The sequence below is a fragment of the Wallemia mellicola genome (assembly GCF_000263375.1).
Source record: "Wallemia mellicola CBS 633.66 unplaced genomic scaffold WALSEscaffold_1, whole genome shotgun sequence".
Taxonomy (NCBI): Eukaryota; Fungi; Basidiomycota; class Wallemiomycetes; order Wallemiales; family Wallemiaceae; genus Wallemia; species Wallemia mellicola.
In genome coordinates, this window is record NW_006531958.1 from 324,026 (window position 1) to 337,839 (window position 13,814).

At 39.5% G+C, this 13,814-nt stretch overlaps 13 protein-coding genes across 13 annotated transcripts; 6 read left to right on the top strand and 7 right to left on the bottom strand.

Annotated features, from left to right (window-relative positions):
• Positions 1–697: 697 nt before the first annotated feature.
• On the bottom strand, positions 698–2,418 carry WALSEDRAFT_66883 (Metallo-dependent phosphatase). Its single transcript, XM_006955784.1, has 4 exons — positions 1,992–2,418; positions 1,795–1,946; positions 1,581–1,749; positions 698–1,530 (listed from the first exon to the last, which is right to left on the bottom strand). Exons 1-4 carry the CDS (start codon positions 2,398–2,400, stop codon positions 800–802), a joined length of 1,461 nt encoding a protein of 486 aa, XP_006955846.1. The 5' UTR covers positions 2,401–2,418; the 3' UTR covers positions 698–799.
• A 59-nt stretch (positions 2,419–2,477) lies between these two features.
• WALSEDRAFT_66884 (hypothetical protein) lies at positions 2,478–3,239 on the top strand (the record flags this gene model as incomplete). The annotated part of the gene is made up of 2 exons (XM_006955785.1): positions 2,478–2,618; positions 2,670–3,239. The coding sequence occupies 2 exons, from the start codon at positions 2,478–2,480 to the stop codon at positions 3,090–3,092; spliced, it is 564 nt and encodes a 187-aa protein (XP_006955847.1). The 3' UTR covers positions 3,093–3,239.
• On the bottom strand, positions 3,225–4,111 carry WALSEDRAFT_59053 (Metallo-dependent phosphatase; the record flags this gene model as incomplete). Its single annotated transcript, XM_006955786.1, has 5 exons — positions 3,991–4,111; positions 3,561–3,941; positions 3,496–3,514; positions 3,416–3,449; positions 3,225–3,373 (listed from the first exon to the last, which is right to left on the bottom strand). Coding segments are annotated over exons 1-5 (681 nt in total), but the record flags the coding sequence as incomplete, so codon positions are not given.
• On the top strand, positions 4,108–5,079 carry WALSEDRAFT_59054 (20S proteasome subunit). The gene is made up of 4 exons (XM_006955787.1): positions 4,108–4,210; positions 4,259–4,293; positions 4,337–4,460; positions 4,507–5,079. Exons 1-4 carry the CDS (start codon positions 4,142–4,144, stop codon positions 5,029–5,031), a joined length of 753 nt encoding a protein of 250 aa, XP_006955849.1. The 5' UTR covers positions 4,108–4,141; the 3' UTR covers positions 5,032–5,079.
• WALSEDRAFT_59055 (hypothetical protein) lies at positions 4,221–7,634 on the bottom strand. Its single transcript, XM_006955788.1, has 8 exons — positions 7,606–7,634; positions 7,000–7,559; positions 5,800–6,949; positions 5,717–5,748; positions 5,440–5,671; positions 5,372–5,394; positions 5,157–5,326; positions 4,221–5,109 (listed from the first exon to the last, which is right to left on the bottom strand). The coding sequence occupies exons 1-3, from the start codon at positions 7,616–7,618 to the stop codon at positions 6,764–6,766; spliced, it is 759 nt and encodes a 252-aa protein (XP_006955850.1). The 5' UTR covers positions 7,619–7,634; the 3' UTR covers positions 4,221–5,109; positions 5,157–5,326; positions 5,372–5,394; positions 5,440–5,671; positions 5,717–5,748; positions 5,800–6,763.
• WALSEDRAFT_30793 (methionine sulfoxide reductase B) lies at positions 5,017–5,921 on the bottom strand. Its single transcript, XM_006955789.1, has 8 exons — positions 5,800–5,921; positions 5,717–5,748; positions 5,629–5,671; positions 5,505–5,577; positions 5,440–5,459; positions 5,372–5,394; positions 5,157–5,326; positions 5,017–5,109 (listed from the first exon to the last, which is right to left on the bottom strand). The coding sequence occupies exons 1-8, from the start codon at positions 5,810–5,812 to the stop codon at positions 5,082–5,084; spliced, it is 402 nt and encodes a 133-aa protein (XP_006955851.1). The 5' UTR covers positions 5,813–5,921; the 3' UTR covers positions 5,017–5,081.
• Positions 5,680–6,794, top strand: WALSEDRAFT_59056 (hypothetical protein). The gene has a single exon (XM_006955790.1). It carries the CDS (start codon positions 6,067–6,069, stop codon positions 6,748–6,750), a length of 684 nt encoding a protein of 227 aa, XP_006955852.1. The 5' UTR covers positions 5,680–6,066; the 3' UTR covers positions 6,751–6,794.
• An 18-nt stretch (positions 7,635–7,652) lies between the features above and the next one.
• On the bottom strand, positions 7,653–9,521 carry WALSEDRAFT_34554 (ABC1-domain-containing protein; the record flags this gene model as incomplete). Its single annotated transcript, XM_006955791.1, has 4 exons — positions 7,653–7,966; positions 8,013–8,165; positions 8,209–8,322; positions 8,367–9,521. The coding sequence occupies 4 exons, from the start codon at positions 9,519–9,521 to the stop codon at positions 7,694–7,696; spliced, it is 1,695 nt and encodes a 564-aa protein (XP_006955853.1). The 3' UTR covers positions 7,653–7,693.
• A 31-nt stretch (positions 9,522–9,552) lies between these two features.
• WALSEDRAFT_34557 (signal recognition particle, SRP9/SRP14 subunit) lies at positions 9,553–11,301 on the top strand (the record flags this gene model as incomplete). The annotated part of the gene is made up of 2 exons (XM_006955792.1): positions 9,553–9,624; positions 9,671–11,301. The coding sequence occupies 2 exons, from the start codon at positions 9,553–9,555 to the stop codon at positions 9,935–9,937; spliced, it is 339 nt and encodes a 112-aa protein (XP_006955854.1). The 3' UTR covers positions 9,938–11,301.
• On the bottom strand, positions 9,941–12,944 carry WALSEDRAFT_59058 (Prephenate dehydrogenase). The gene is made up of 7 exons (XM_006955793.1): positions 12,924–12,944; positions 12,412–12,877; positions 11,458–12,361; positions 11,236–11,405; positions 11,036–11,184; positions 10,840–10,991; positions 9,941–10,792 (listed from the first exon to the last, which is right to left on the bottom strand). The coding sequence occupies exons 3-7, from the start codon at positions 11,553–11,555 to the stop codon at positions 9,973–9,975; spliced, it is 1,389 nt and encodes a 462-aa protein (XP_006955855.1). The 5' UTR covers positions 11,556–12,361; positions 12,412–12,877; positions 12,924–12,944; the 3' UTR covers positions 9,941–9,972.
• Positions 11,563–12,393, top strand: WALSEDRAFT_66893 (hypothetical protein; the record flags this gene model as incomplete). Its single annotated transcript, XM_006955794.1, has 1 exon — positions 11,563–12,393. One exon carries the CDS (start codon positions 11,563–11,565, stop codon positions 12,346–12,348), a length of 786 nt encoding a protein of 261 aa, XP_006955856.1. The 3' UTR covers positions 12,349–12,393.
• On the bottom strand, positions 11,601–12,944 carry WALSEDRAFT_30797 (TspO/MBR-related protein). The gene is made up of 3 exons (XM_006955795.1): positions 12,924–12,944; positions 12,412–12,877; positions 11,601–12,361 (listed from the first exon to the last, which is right to left on the bottom strand). The coding sequence occupies exons 1-3, from the start codon at positions 12,936–12,938 to the stop codon at positions 12,336–12,338; spliced, it is 507 nt and encodes a 168-aa protein (XP_006955857.1). The 5' UTR covers positions 12,939–12,944; the 3' UTR covers positions 11,601–12,335.
• WALSEDRAFT_66895 (hypothetical protein) lies at positions 12,412–13,730 on the top strand (the record flags this gene model as incomplete). The annotated part of the gene is made up of 4 exons (XM_006955796.1): positions 12,412–12,990; positions 13,039–13,105; positions 13,149–13,245; positions 13,296–13,730. Exons 1-4 carry the CDS (start codon positions 12,972–12,974, stop codon positions 13,728–13,730), a joined length of 618 nt encoding a protein of 205 aa, XP_006955858.1. The 5' UTR covers positions 12,412–12,971.
• Positions 13,731–13,814: the final 84 nt, after the last annotated feature.

Sequence of the window (13,814 nt, forward strand, 5' to 3'; positions counted from 1 at the left end):
GCTTTTATCATGGATTCATTTTAATTCTTGGTAATAATTTAGCTAATGAAATTAGATGATAAGATAATGCTTTCCTTTGGTGTGTACGCCCTTAGTATATTTGTGCCCGTGTGCTAGAAGCGGTTTCAGAATGTTTTGTGAAGAAACATGGCACTCTGTTGCCTGTTTAAACATTCCTGAAAGTATCCGAATCTTGAGGTCACTGCATGTTCTTATGATAAACCAACGGTTTTTTTTCCTTTTTTGTTATAACTATCAACCATAGCGAAGAACATGCCTTATGTTTGTGAAACCAGAATCACTTTTTTTTACATTAAATAGGAGCATGGGGAGTTCGTTTTATACTTTCGCACTTAGTTCTATAATACTACTGATGGACGTGATTTTTCAATTACATTGATGAAAATTTGTAACGATAAACATATTATCTACAAGTGTCTCACTTTTAATTGTTCATAATCCTTAATTTCTCTTTTAATGTATAATATGATCGTCTAAGTAGGGGCAAGCCCTGAGAGCAAATAAACTTAATTCATTAGCAGCCAACAACAGCAACCTGACAAACTCAAGATTGATTGGTAATTGCTAATCTTTTTAAGTCAAACTCGCCACTAACTTCACAAGGATTGATATCATAACTTATGGTTGTTCTAAGTTTTAAAAAAATAATAACTAGCTGATTGATTTATGTATGTGTCGAAGTGTGTAACAAAAATAATCGATCCTAAATAAAGAAAAAAAAAATAAGTAGTAAAGTCCAAATAATCCGTATATCTATATGAAGCTATTATAGCGTGTTTTAATTAAATTTATGAGCCTTGTAGAGAGTTTGAACATCAAACAAAGTATCGTTCTTTGACGCGATAAAAGCATGAGTAAGGTGTGTACGGTTATGAATAGTGATCTCATCATAACCGAATTCGCCTTGAATGATCTTCTCAGAATTCTCGTTAATTTCATCTGGCATCTCGTCCAATCCGTCATAATGACCAGCTGCACCTGAGATGATATACCAAGGTGCCTTTGGATTGTTAAGTCCGTTGTTATCCTTTTTACCACCAGATATTGGTGCTAATCTTTCGTAAAGGTGAATATGACCATGTAAAACCAAATCAACATTGTATTTTGTAAAAAGAGGGTCAAAAATGTCGGCACATCCCTCACAATCGTCTAATGAACCATACCACGGTCTGTGTCCAGCTACGACGACCCATGGTGTGACATCACGGTCAACATTCTTCAGTTGATCTTCAAGCCATTTGATTTGTTGATTGGGTTCACCCTGGTTCACTTGAGCTGGATCCTGTTTCTCATCAGGTGATTTTACACCTTCGCCTAAATCTGTTTCGGTGTTGATTTGGATGTACTTAAGTGGACCAGTTTCAATACTCCACCAGAAGTTGTCCAATCCACCGCTCTCGTCACCAGGCATGAAATAACGATCTTTGTAAAATGCGAAATTTCTTTGTCCTTTTGGTATATCATCGATCAAGATCTTCTCACCAGTCTCTGGATCGGTGTATTCTTTGCCTAAAGTTTCATTAGTGAGGTTGTTACTTTAAAGCAGCATGTGTTCTCACCTTCAGTAAGTAATTGCTCATGGTTACCCACTCCAACCATGTATGGGGTACTACTGGCAAATTGTGAAGTTTGATTAAAGTAAGTCTCCAAGATTAACTCATAAGTTTGGCTCATTTGCTGAAGAAGTGGTTCATCTGGGATGTCTTCGATGTATCCAGCAGTGATTTCCTAAGAGGAGTTAATATGTTTCAGTGATAAAATTTTAGCAATTACCTTTCCTGCATCATCCGCATAGGCGTGATCACCATTATGGACTATAAATTGGTACTTATCCTTGTTGTCGATAAGCGCTTTCATAGTTGAGCGTTCTCCTTCGTCTAACCTAGCGTAGTCTTCTACTTTTGATGGAGCCTCTGTTGATAACCCTAGAATGAAATTAGAAATTTGCCAGTTTAACAAAGAAAACCCACCTAAAGGTCCCATAACACCCATATCACCCAAAACGGCGAATTTGAATTCACGTTGGTCACCTGCTGGAACTGTAGTCTTAAATGAGAGAACATCAGAACGAGGGCATTCATTGTTGATATCTAAGCAGGTTTGGTAGAAGTAGCGTGTATCTGGGTTGAGATTTCTCAGCTTGACTTTGTGTGTCGTTGAGAGAGAAGTCTGGTAGATTGAGCTAAGCCCTTGTGCTTGCATAGTTAAATCATCCTTTGATGTGCCATAAAACACCGTTGGTGTACTATGTAATGTATTGTTTCCTTTGGTATTGAACGCAATGTTCACACCGTCATCGCCAGCATAGGCTAAACGCTGCTGATACGTGAGTGAGCTAGCTGCTGTAGCGCCTAATAAGCTAAATAAAGGTAAAAACATCGTTGTTTTTAACAACGGTCTTTATTTGCACTTGTTCCTTGAATTTAAAGCTAAGAGACCAACGTTCATCTGGTCATATGCAGCCATCGAATCAAAAACCGAAAACGTTGACTTTAGACGCATGGGAGTCTAAATCACCCTTAAATTTATCCGGAAAGAAGAGTTTAGCCGTTATCAATAACGCTAGCGCTGAATTTACACGCCCATACCCAGATAGCGTACGTAGTTTAATAGTTTTAATAAATTTCAGTTACTTAGTTACGCATTAGTTCGCTAAACCGTTGGCTAACAAAGCTCCCACGTCCTATTTGAGTACACCATTGGAAGCTAGCACACCGCAACCACAGACGACAGCAACAGCGACGAAGACGATCAACCCAAATCAGCTTATCACAACCCCTCAGCAATTCTTTGAATGGTTTGAACAAATTGAGAAATCTATAGACGAGGAACATGAATCTAAATACCAAGTACACCTCAATAAACTCAATCAGGATTTAGATTTGTACGGTGAGATACTTGAAAAGGTTAATCATTTAGAAAATGAAATCAATAGAATGCGCAATGAATGGCAAACTATAGACGATGGTACAGACTCCCTTAAAAGTGCTTGCCAAAAGTACATGGATGAGAGAGACGATTTGATAGCCTTAAAGGAGAGACTAGAAGAACAAGAGAGTCAAGAGGAATAATCTATTCATTAGAAATATCTACAATTACAGCATCTAATTCATCACTTCCATCATCAATTTCATTATAGAATTTACTAATTGTACTATTAGCAGCATTCACGTGTATCGTGAAGGTGTTATCATCATATTCTACGACTTTATATCCGCGACTTTCGTGTATATGTCCGTATACATGTAAAATTGGCTTCAAACGATGGAGCGCTTCCGTCAGCTCCACGCAGCCGACGTTGAGATTGGTTTTGGTTTTGTCTAATATATCACGTGGTGGGCCATGCGTGATACTTAAGGGAGTGAGCTATTATTCACATATTAGGGCAACTTACAGTACGTCCATTGGTGGGAAATTATTAACAATCCCTAGTAGACGATTAGAAGAAACTTAAAGTGTTACAGATCTGCTCACTTAAAGTTTCCTTAGCTGTCTTCACGATTGGTCAGTTTAATGACGTATTTTAGCATCATTCTCACATGTTCTGTCGGTCGCCTAGAAGAATACAAGGGCGAGCCAAATATATTCCAGGTCCTATCACCTACAGTACACTTCTTTGTGTTGTTCTGCAAGTAAAATAAACCATTAGATACGCCTTGTTTACCGCAAAGACTATCGATAGCTTGAGGGTCGTAATCAGTGTCAAAATCGACATTCCAGCTACCATCTGAATAGGGTTTGCCATCCCTTAGTAACAACTTATCATGATTACCAGCAATGAAGACTTTATACTTGATATCGCATTCTTCTATTAGCCATCTAGCGGTGATATCATAGTTTACTTTATGGAGGAAGGTGAGATCGCCCGCATGAATGAGAATATCACCATCCGGTATATGAAATGTACGATTGTGTGTATCCTATTATAGTGATGAATATCATTATCTTCTGCGATGTTTGAAAACTCACTGAGATCAAAATGAAGCGTGTAGAGTTGTGTAACTTCTCTGGTGGATTATTTATATCATATTTAAAGTATACTGCATATTTATTATTTACTGAATTCATCCAGTTGGATGTTTTCTCACAACACTCAACACCCACGTAATCAGTCTAGAAAATGTCTAGTATAGGTACTGGATACGATTTATCTGCATCAACTTATTCACCAGATGGTAGAATATTTCAGGTATTTCTCTTTATATTGCCATATATTCAGCGCTGACGTTGTCCTCAGATTGAGTACGCAAATAAGGCAGTCGAGAACGCAGGGTTAGTTTATTACTATTATATAATCCATCTAATAAACTATCAGCACCGTTATTGGTATAAGAGTAAAAGATGGCGTTATCCTCGCTGCTCAGAAGTTATTGGACTCAAAACTCCTAGTACCGGGTACAGCAAAGCGTATTTTAACAGCTGATATGCACATTGGATTGGTAGGTTATTATATACCCTCGTAGTACATTCAATTTAGTTATATAGGCATCAGCTGGATTACGTGCAGATGGAAAGCACCTTCAAACTAGAGCTAGAGAAGAATGCAAGAATTACCGTGATAATTACATGTCACCAATTCCATTGAAGCAACTCTCAGATAGATTGGGATCTTACTTAAACGCTTACACTCTATACTCATCAGTAAGACCATTCGGTATATCCACACTTATTTCTTCATATGATAAGAATGGTCCACAATTATACGCTATCGAACCTTCTGGTTTGTATTGGGGATACCAAGCAACTGCAGTTGGTAAAGGAAAGCAATTAGCCCAAACTGAATTAGAGAAATTGAATTTCGATGAATTATCAATGCATCAAGCTGTATTTGAAGCAGCTAGAATTATTCACTTAATTCATGATCCAACAAAAGACAAAGGATTTGAGTTAGAAATCAGTTGGGTTGGTAAGGATTCGCAATATAAGCACGCTCATGTACCTGCCCAACTCTACGATGAAGCTAATGAATTTGGTAGAACGCAGGCTGAGTCAGGACGCATGCAAGAGTAGATGTATTGTAAAAGTTAAGAATTATTCATGAAAAATTTCATTATGCGCATTTACTTGTCTTCTGGTAGGAATTTCAGGCTGTGTATCATTTAGATAAACTATTTCATTTTCATTTAGATACATACCTAACGCTGTTCACGCAGTGACGGTCATTTACCTTCTCACCAGCCATATTTTTATATCCTTCACCCTCAAAAACGTGTCCGAGATGGCCATCGCAGTTAGCACAAGTAATTTCGATCCTCTTCATCCCAAATGAGTTATCAACATGCCTATTAATCTTTCCTGGTAGAGCCTGTGGAGTCTGTGAGGTTGAATAACGCATGTTGTAGTAACTTACAGTGAAGTAAGCAGGCCATCCACCTTGATGTTGTTAACTAGAAAGTATTGCTTAGAATGTGTACGTACAATGGCTAACCATTTTGTGTCTATCGGTATGAGCTTTCAAAGTCTCATTTATATCATCCACTCACTCGGATTTATACAGTGGTGTGTTACATCCCGCACAGGTGTATACACCTTTATCAAAGTGATTGTCATATTCACCTGCGTGACCTTATCAACGTCGTCATAACTGATGCAGTACGATAATCGTACCAGTGAAAGCCCTTTCTGTGCCTTTTTGTCTTAATACACGGAACTAAAAACTATTAAGACACCTTCAGATAGCTAAAAAAGCACTCACTTGTTCTGGTGAGAGTTTGGCTTGCCACTCAGCTGAATTTATCTAAGTATGAAAGCTATAAGCTGTACAATGGATATACACACATTCTGATACCATAGTATATGAAGTACTCTTGATAGTTCTTATTAAAGGTATTCTAGTTCTGTAAATCCCCGTCGATAGTGGAGTTGCAAATCGACGTAACATCACAACAGCGGTAGACGAACATTCTAGGCAACACCTATCAAACTTTTCAATAAAGTATAAGGAATACAATTGGCTTATCTATAGAAACTCAGTCGGCAAAGCGGGCTCCCATCTCTGACGTATTTCTGAAATAACTGATATCTTTCATTTTCGTACATTCAACAATGAGAAATATTCTACTTTTGAATCCAAATTCCTCAAAGGAAGTAACAGGGGGTTTGAGAAATGTAGTCGCAAGCGCCAATAACGAGGAAGCCACAATAACGACGGAATCAGCACCAGAAGGAGCACCTAATAGTATAAATGATACAGCCACCGGTGTACAATCAGCTATTGAATGTTACAAAAGAGATTACACTAATTATGACGGTGTTATCGTCGCTTGTTTTAGTCAACATCCACTTATACCGATGTTAAAAGAGAAGTATAGATTTAAGCAGATTATAGGCGTATTGGAAGCTTCTATTACAGCTGCTCTATTGTCACCAGCGAAGAAATTTGGCTTTGTTACTACATCTACGCACTGGATAGATGAATTTGAGAATGCCGTGAGGGACACGATCGGCGCGAGCTCAAGTGAACGTTATGTGGGCACAACATGTAGCGATTTTGCAGTAGTTGAGTTACGCACGGCGAACGAGGAATCTGTCAACGCCAAGTTGATCCAGTGTGCTCAAGAATTAGTAGACAGGGGAGCACGTACCATCATACTTGGGTGTGCGGGTATGGCTGGAAAGTCTGCCCACATCAAGCAACAACTTCAGGAAAAAACAAATCAACGTGTGGATGTTATTGATGGAATTGGCGTTGCTGTCGATCAAATGAAAATGTTAGTCAAGTTGCTGTAAAATGGATAAATTACTATAATACACTAAACGTTGTGCCACTTTTATTGCTCACCCATCTGTATGCAAGCAAAACTTCTGGTTTCTCCTCTGATAGTGGTTGAGTTGAGGCATTCTCATCGTCATCATCTTCCTTCTCTTTCTCCTTCCTGCCACGACGTTTAGAAGCAGTTTTCGTGAGTAACCTGTTGATCGTCTCCGTCTGGTGATCTAAGTCAGCGTTTTGAAAGTGAAACATAGGCAAAATCACACCTTTTCATTCTCCAAACGTTGATCCGATTGATGTCTTCTCCTTCTTAGCAGCTCAGCCCTCTTAAGAGCTTGTTCCTCCTCTGTGAGTATGATTTTGTGCTGTCTGCCAATGTCTAAAGACATAAGTTCAGGAGTTTCACTTGAACCATCATTGAGGGCTGCTCGCTGTCTGGCAGTCAGACGCTGCTCTTCCTTGTCCTTCTTTGACGTTGATGCCGATGTTGAATCATCCTCGTCTGCCAACTCCTCATTACCACTGCTGATTTCGTCAATTTCCTCAGAACGCGACCTCTGACGTGTACGGGTAGATGTACGTCCTGATATTCTACTCTTCTGGCCTGTCTTCCCTTTCGCCCGCTTGTTTGTCGATCCAGGTGGACGGCCTCTTCTCGCAGCTGGTTTCTTGGAGTCTTCGTCATCATCGTCGAAATCATCCTCCATTTCTTCATCCTCATCTTCCTCTTCTACTTCTTCCTCATCCTGTGATCCCAACTCAGAAGGTTCTTCTGATGCCAATTCATCGACTTCTTCTTCCTCTTCTTCACTTTCCATTGCGACTTCTAATAATTCGTTAGCTTTTTATTTTATTATTCTACCGTTTATTACCTTTGGCTGACATGATTGCTTATCACCCTGACTGAACAGTCGAAAGCCAGAAACATATAACTTATCAATAAAATGACTACAAATTTATCTATTTATCGTATCTTCCTTTTGTAACTTCCTCCCATATATCTCTACAGCTAACAGTAGATCCCAATCGTGAACATAACAAGAATGCACCTGAGAGTTTCCTATTCAAACTGTATGTCTCTTTAGGTGGTGGTGTCAACCTATGTTTAAGCATAGTTGGTATTTGTTCTTTCACTCTATCAGTAATAGTCTGATTCTTGAACGAGTATGCTGTTGGTTGTCTAAATGGTTCGCCAAGTGCCAACATTGATGCGATGTGTGCATTGATCATTATCTGTTTGACGTCAAAACGTATCAAATAAAGCACTATAAGTACCTACATCATTCTCCTCGCCAGTAAGGTATCTCAATCTGAGGGATGAATTAACACACTCCTCTCTGTCACCATTTCCAGCTGATAATAAGAGCCTTCCGAATGCATCCACGAAGTCCTCAGTGTATGGTCTTGATGCTCCGAAATCAATAAGGTTTATCTGTATACACCGGTCAACATCAATGAAGTTCGTTTGAAAATACACCAACCTTGCCCGATTCCTTATCCCATAAGAAATTACTCCAATTTGGATCAGTTTGCATGAGCTTAAACTCGAATATCTCCCTGATACAGAGTCTCATAACTGCTGAACCGATCTTTGATACATTTAGCATTGTTAAATTAGAAATAATATACTCACCTTATCCTTTGTAGATTGATCGTACTCATAGGCCCGACTGAGTGGCTCACCAGACATAAATTCTGTTGTAAGTATGTTACTAGTACACAGATCTTTAACAACCACTGGACACTTAAACTCAGGATCGTTCTCAAGGTTAAGTGCGAATTGTTCTCCACATTCAGCTTCACGGAGGTAATCACACTCATCCGCGAGCTCGGCTCTCATAACCTTGATAGTAGAATCCAAGTAGAGACCACGTGGGAGAATGCCACTAGCGCTTACGAGAATCTTCAAGTTGTTGAGATCAGAATTAATACTTTCCTTCACTCCCGGGAATTGAATTTTGAGTGCAACTTTCATCAATGGATGTTTAGGATGATTTGCACTAAGGGTCGCACTATGTACTTGTCCGATGCTAGCCGCTGCTATAGGTACTTTGTTGAATTCTTCAAAGTTGTCCATCCAATTTGGACCGAACTCTTTCGAAAGGACAGCTTCGAGCTGCCAATTTGGCATGTAATCTGCTCTATTTTGCAAACGCGACAATGCGGTTTCAATCTGAGGTGGAAGAAGATGACTATCTTGTATAGATAAAAACTGACCAAGCTTGAGTGCCGCACCCCTCATTGTGCTCAATTTGTTAACCAACCTGTCGACATTCCCCTCCGACAGGAACAATGACTGTCCTTGTCGATCGTTACCTTTAAGATACTCAGTCGCGGTACCGTATGTCAATCCTGCAGCCAAACCACCGTAGTGAAACAGTCTGCCTATACGTGAGGAAGGTACTTTGGTGTACCTGGGCGTATGTATTAGTTGTGATGATTGTGATGACTGTGAATCAGGTATATGGATTGGTTCTATAGGTTGATATATAGCTCCCTTATCTAGTTCTTCTATTGGAGGTGTAACTTCGTCTGTCTTCTCTACAAGATTTATAGGTTCAACATCAACAGTATTTGCACTAGTTGACGGTTCTACTACCTCTTCAGCTGTTGCGTTTCTCAAATTCTGCTCGTATTCGCTTGTTTTCTGATTGACAGCGTCATCAGAACCAAGTGATCTGGCGTAAGCTTGTAATTGAGATATTGACTCTATAGAATGACTAGGAGAGCTGGATGATAAATAAATACGTTGTAAACTATTCAAAATTTTTGTATATTTCGTTATCATTCTAGCTGTTCTTGGTTGAATAGATACAAGCATGGTTAATGTAAAAAGCTGGAAAGAATACCAAAGTAAATCTCTGGAAATGTTTAACAAAGATCCAAAGAGGGTGTGTATAGCTGTACTAATATCTCTGTCTTTACTGAACTACTCAGTATCGTTACTGCCTCAAGTTTAGATCGAATAAAGGCGATTTAGTGCTTAAATCTACCAACAATGATGAATGCTTAAAGTACAAGACCCAATCAACTTCAATTTTGAATAGATTCGAGCAGTTCAACCGTACATTGATCTACAATATGTCAAATACACCAATACCCGAACTTCCTCCAGTAGTTGAACAACAACAGCAACCACCAGCTAGCCAGCAACCTTCAGAATCCAGCAGCAGTAAGAAGAAGAAGAACAAGAAGAAGAAGTAGTGTTTTAGAATTAGGTAATGCATAATAATTTACAATTACTTCACTAATGGCAGTGAACTTAACTTCTTTGGTGGTGTTTTCATCGATTTTGGTGCACCACTCTCCATAATCACCTTGAGCATCTCCTTATTCATTCTGTTAGCTTCTTCGAAGCGTGGTTCGAGGAATTTCGCAGTTGATTCAAACTTTTCCTTATAATGAGTAAATGAACCATGTTCAATTACTTCTGACCATCCTCTCGTAGCGACGACAAATTCCGTATCGTCTGCTCTGTGACTTGTGTCATACGCTGCAGATTCCAAAGCAAGGTTTAATCTTTCAGGTGACCTAAAGAGATATTCCGCAACACCAATCCACATTCTAAATAATGGTGTGCCAGCAACATCCAAATGATCGAATGGATGTATACCAAGTTTGTGCCAGCAATCAACCATTGTTAGAATTGTAAGGTGGGAGTTTCTAGCTGAGCAGTGTTGACTTGATGGTTGATGCAAAGAAAACCTATCTAAAAGTGTGTCACTGAGTAATATTGGTGTACGTTCGCATTTTTCACCATTTGCACCAGGTTCTACACCATCTTTGTATCCGAATACTGCTCTTCTTGCTTCCAAAGCACGCTGTTTCAAGCTTTCGTAGTCTCCTACTACCATCAACTTGAACAAATCGGTCGCAGATGTTGCGAATTGTCTGACTTGAGCATGTGCACTTGGATTCAAAATAGCGAGACCGGCGTAAACGTGCCACTTATTGGCGTATATACGTAAAGCGATATTGCATTTAACTACTTCAATTCCGTTGACGTATCTATCTAATTCCCATGGATAGCTTTGCGACATGTTCCAAGCTGTACCCATACTAGAGATATGATGAGCTTCAAACGAACGAATTGGCTGAATACTTACCTTAAGAAAGCTGCGTGGGTGACTGCCTGTGTGTTTGCAGTGACGATGTCATGTTCCTCATAAGTGAGATATACGTATCGACTGCGAAAGCAGTCAAATACTTGCTCTGTTTTGCGCATAACCCAATCCGGAGAGTTATGTTGAATGAGAACCTGAAGTTGATGAGGAGAAATAAAACGCAAAGCTAGACACTTACCAATGGCTGACCTTCAGGGCTGACAGTAGGGCCATGAAGGGAGTGTACAGAAACAACGTGCACATCCTTTGGTAAGTGTTTCTCGAATGCCGCTCTTTCTGGTGCTTTCACGGATGTCTGACCGGATACGGTAGCACCAACTTTGGTAGCTTAGATATGTAAGCCAGGTGTACACATAAATGAAGAGCATGTGTACCCACATGAGCCGTATTCTGCTACTACTTTGTCAATGAATGCCGCTTCGACTGAGTAAATGATGAAATCGGCTTTACGTGAAACCAAATGACCGTTCTTAACGACTTCAACAGAAGTATCTTTGAACTCCTCTAGTAAAGTGTTGTAGTTCTCCTCTCTATCACAGACGACGCATCTGATTTAATGTATAGATAAGCTACTGCAGCTGATAAGAGCTATTTACCCACTTCCAACCCGCTTTACTGAAATTTCTAGCGTACATTTTACCCATATCACCCATACCAATTATACCAATATAAAAATCATCCTCACTTATTTTTGTCATTTCTTGAATGAATAAACTCAAGTTTAAGAAAACGAAAAGTGAAATTGAAGAGGACGAAATTAATAACCTAAAAAAGACTTACAAGAAAAGAATATTCGTTAGTCCACCAAGGTATGCAGAATTTGATGAGCCAATAACTCCCCCAAGAAAGGCATGCAAACGTGATGAGGACGAGGAATTTATAAGTAAATTAGCTGATATTGCGGACGAGGATGCCGAATTTGAAGCCTATATACCACATAGATGGCAGCACCAATACTTTGATTCATACAGCGATAACGATTTAGATGACGAAGAGAGTTATGCGGAGAGAATCAGAGCTGGTATGTGGCAAAGATACCATCCGAAAGAAGCTGAACAAGATAGGGAATCAAGAAGATCGAGACAGTCATCCGCTGGCAAGCATAAGAAAGCTAAACAAGCGGCTAAAGAACAGATTCAAAGTGAACTAAAGGAGAGCGCCATAAAACAATCAAAGAAAGAAGCAGAAGATATAGAGAATTATAGGATATCATTCAGGCGCTTCTGGTTGGACACCCCTGATGAAATCACTATCAAGAACATCAAATACCCTTCGATTGACAAGGATATCTCAAGCGAGAGTATCACGAAATTCCTCCAACTAGACATCATCAGCTCATCTGAACAGAGGAAGCTTATACGGGATCTCATGCGTATCTTCCATCCTGATAAATTCGTCGGTAAATATAAAGACAAGATACCCTCGGCGGAATTTGATCGGATACATCAAAACGTTGAATTCATAGCAAGGATACTGACTCATTTGTTGTAATTTTTATAAATAACTAATGTACTTTTATCAGTAATATATCATACGTCATAATGTCACACTCACTCCCGGCATTAAGGTAAGTAGCATAAGCCAACCATGCGCAGTAAGGCAAATATAAGTAATGAGCGGTTGAGTCTATTCCCCTTAGATCCTTTGTAATCTTAATAACCGTACCTAACAAAGCAGTAATGTTGATTAATCCTAAGACGGGTTTCTTAGCGCCAAAGAATAACGGAGTCCAAAGCATATTTAATCCGAATTGTATGTATTGCAGTTGTAAGTTATCCCTAGCTGCGTCACCGATAAATGGAGTGTTCACATGGGAAGCTGTCAAATGAGCAGCATAACCCATAGCACCGTAAAGGAATGTCCATACTAATGGGAAGGCGATCTTTGGTGGGTGTCCTGATGGCTTCTTCAACCCAGCGAACCATGTATCCACTGATGACTTGGTTATGGCGCCAGAGAGTGATCCTAAAGCAATAGGTAATCCAACTGCTATAGCTGGATTGCGTGGTAAATCGTATATCTAAGATTTGTTAGCAAATTCCCTTAAAAGTTTAATTTTTTATTACGAATGTTGGTGGCATTTCGTCAAGTTGGATCTTATCGGTGAATCTCGTATGTCAGCGATTTATACGCGTTCGTTCAGTATAACAGTAAATAAACATAAGTTTAACGTGTAATCAGCTCAGAAGAAGCCTCTTAATGACCTCCTGGCACGCGTACAAGCTTTGGATTCCGCTACTAAGGAGAAGTAAGTCAGAGTATACGGAATTGGCACATACTAAGTATTACAGTCCAAAGAGAAAGCGTGAAGAGAGAGCTCAGGATGTGAGCAAAAGGCTCAATGATATGGATAGTCCAAAGCAGCAGCCAACCGAGTTACCGGACGTGGTGAGCTTTTCGAGAAGTTTTATAACGCGTTTACTAACATATTGGATTAGACGATGGATGAACCAGACTCAAATGCTCCAGCTATGCCATATGCAGATCATTCAGCCGCTTATCCGACTATTTTCAGGGCTACACCAAAGAATCTTTCAGTTAAAGCACATCCCCCAAACTCAAGTACACATATCTACAAAAGACCAAGCTTAGATAACTCTTCCGAACATTCACCAAACATTCACCCAGATACTCGTTCCGGAAATCACGATACAAATGATGACGACGTTATTGTGATCGAAAATCTCACTCCTAAGAAACAATACATGCGGAAGCCAGATTCAGCTTCTAAAGTAAGAGGTGGTAGAATATCGGAAGCCTACAAAATGACACCAAGAAGAAAAATAACACGCGAAATGCTTATGCCTAATGGAGACGACGAGGAATCTGTCAATAAGGAGAATGACAGTAATTTGGAGGAATCGATATTGTAATTATATGTAGATTATCACTTTTATTAATTTTTTTAGTTTGTCGATCTCATTTTAGCGCGTTTTTTTATTTACCATATTCGGTAT

Excerpts from the sequence above, each read along its gene's own strand:
- WALSEDRAFT_59055 (XM_006955788.1), bottom strand. Across the intron at positions 6,950-6,999 it reads AACGTTTGGAGAATGAAAAG|ACGGAGACGATCAACAGGTT; the intron begins GTGTGATTTTGC and ends TTAGATCACCAG.
- WALSEDRAFT_59054 (XM_006955787.1), top strand. The coding sequence starts at position 4,142 with ATGTCTAGTATAGGTACTGGATACGATTTATCTGCATCAACTTATTCA. Across the intron at positions 4,294-4,336 it reads AAGGCAGTCGAGAACGCAGG|CACCGTTATTGGTATAAGAG; the intron begins GTTAGTTTATTA and ends ATAAACTATCAG. Across the intron at positions 4,461-4,506 it reads CTGATATGCACATTGGATTG|GCATCAGCTGGATTACGTGC; the intron begins GTAGGTTATTAT and ends TTAGTTATATAG.
- WALSEDRAFT_30793 (XM_006955789.1), bottom strand. Across the intron at positions 5,460-5,504 it reads ACACCACTGTATAAATCCGA|ACACAAAATGGTTAGCCATT; the intron begins GTGAGTGGATGA and ends TCATACCGATAG. Across the intron at positions 5,395-5,439 it reads ACACAAAATGGTTAGCCATT|GTGGATGGCCTGCTTACTTC; the intron begins GTACGTACACAT and ends AACAACATCAAG.
- WALSEDRAFT_66883 (XM_006955784.1), bottom strand. The coding sequence starts at position 2,400 with ATGTTTTTACCTTTATTTAGCTTATTAGGCGCTACAGCAGCTAGCTCA. Across the intron at positions 1,947-1,991 it reads GGGTGTTATGGGACCTTTAG|GGTTATCAACAGAGGCTCCA; the intron begins GTGGGTTTTCTT and ends ATTTCATTCTAG. Across the intron at positions 1,750-1,794 it reads ATGCGGATGATGCAGGAAAG|GAAATCACTGCTGGATACAT; the intron begins GTAATTGCTAAA and ends AACTCCTCTTAG.
- WALSEDRAFT_59058 (XM_006955793.1), bottom strand. The coding sequence starts at position 11,555 with ATGACAAAAATAAGTGAGGATGATTTTTATATTGGTATAATTGGTATG. Across the intron at positions 11,406-11,457 it reads TTCAGTAAAGCGGGTTGGAA|ATGCGTCGTCTGTGATAGAG; the intron begins GTGGGTAAATAG and ends ACATTAAATCAG. Across the intron at positions 10,992-11,035 it reads GCCCTGAAGGTCAGCCATTG|GTTCTCATTCAACATAACTC; the intron begins GTAAGTGTCTAG and ends CATCAACTTCAG.
- WALSEDRAFT_59056 (XM_006955790.1), top strand. The coding sequence starts at position 6,067 with ATGAGAAATATTCTACTTTTGAATCCAAATTCCTCAAAGGAAGTAACA.
- WALSEDRAFT_30797 (XM_006955795.1), bottom strand. Across the intron at positions 12,362-12,411 it reads TACTTACCTTAATGCCGGGA|TTATTTATAAAAATTACAAC; the intron begins GTGAGTGTGACA and ends AAAGTACATTAG.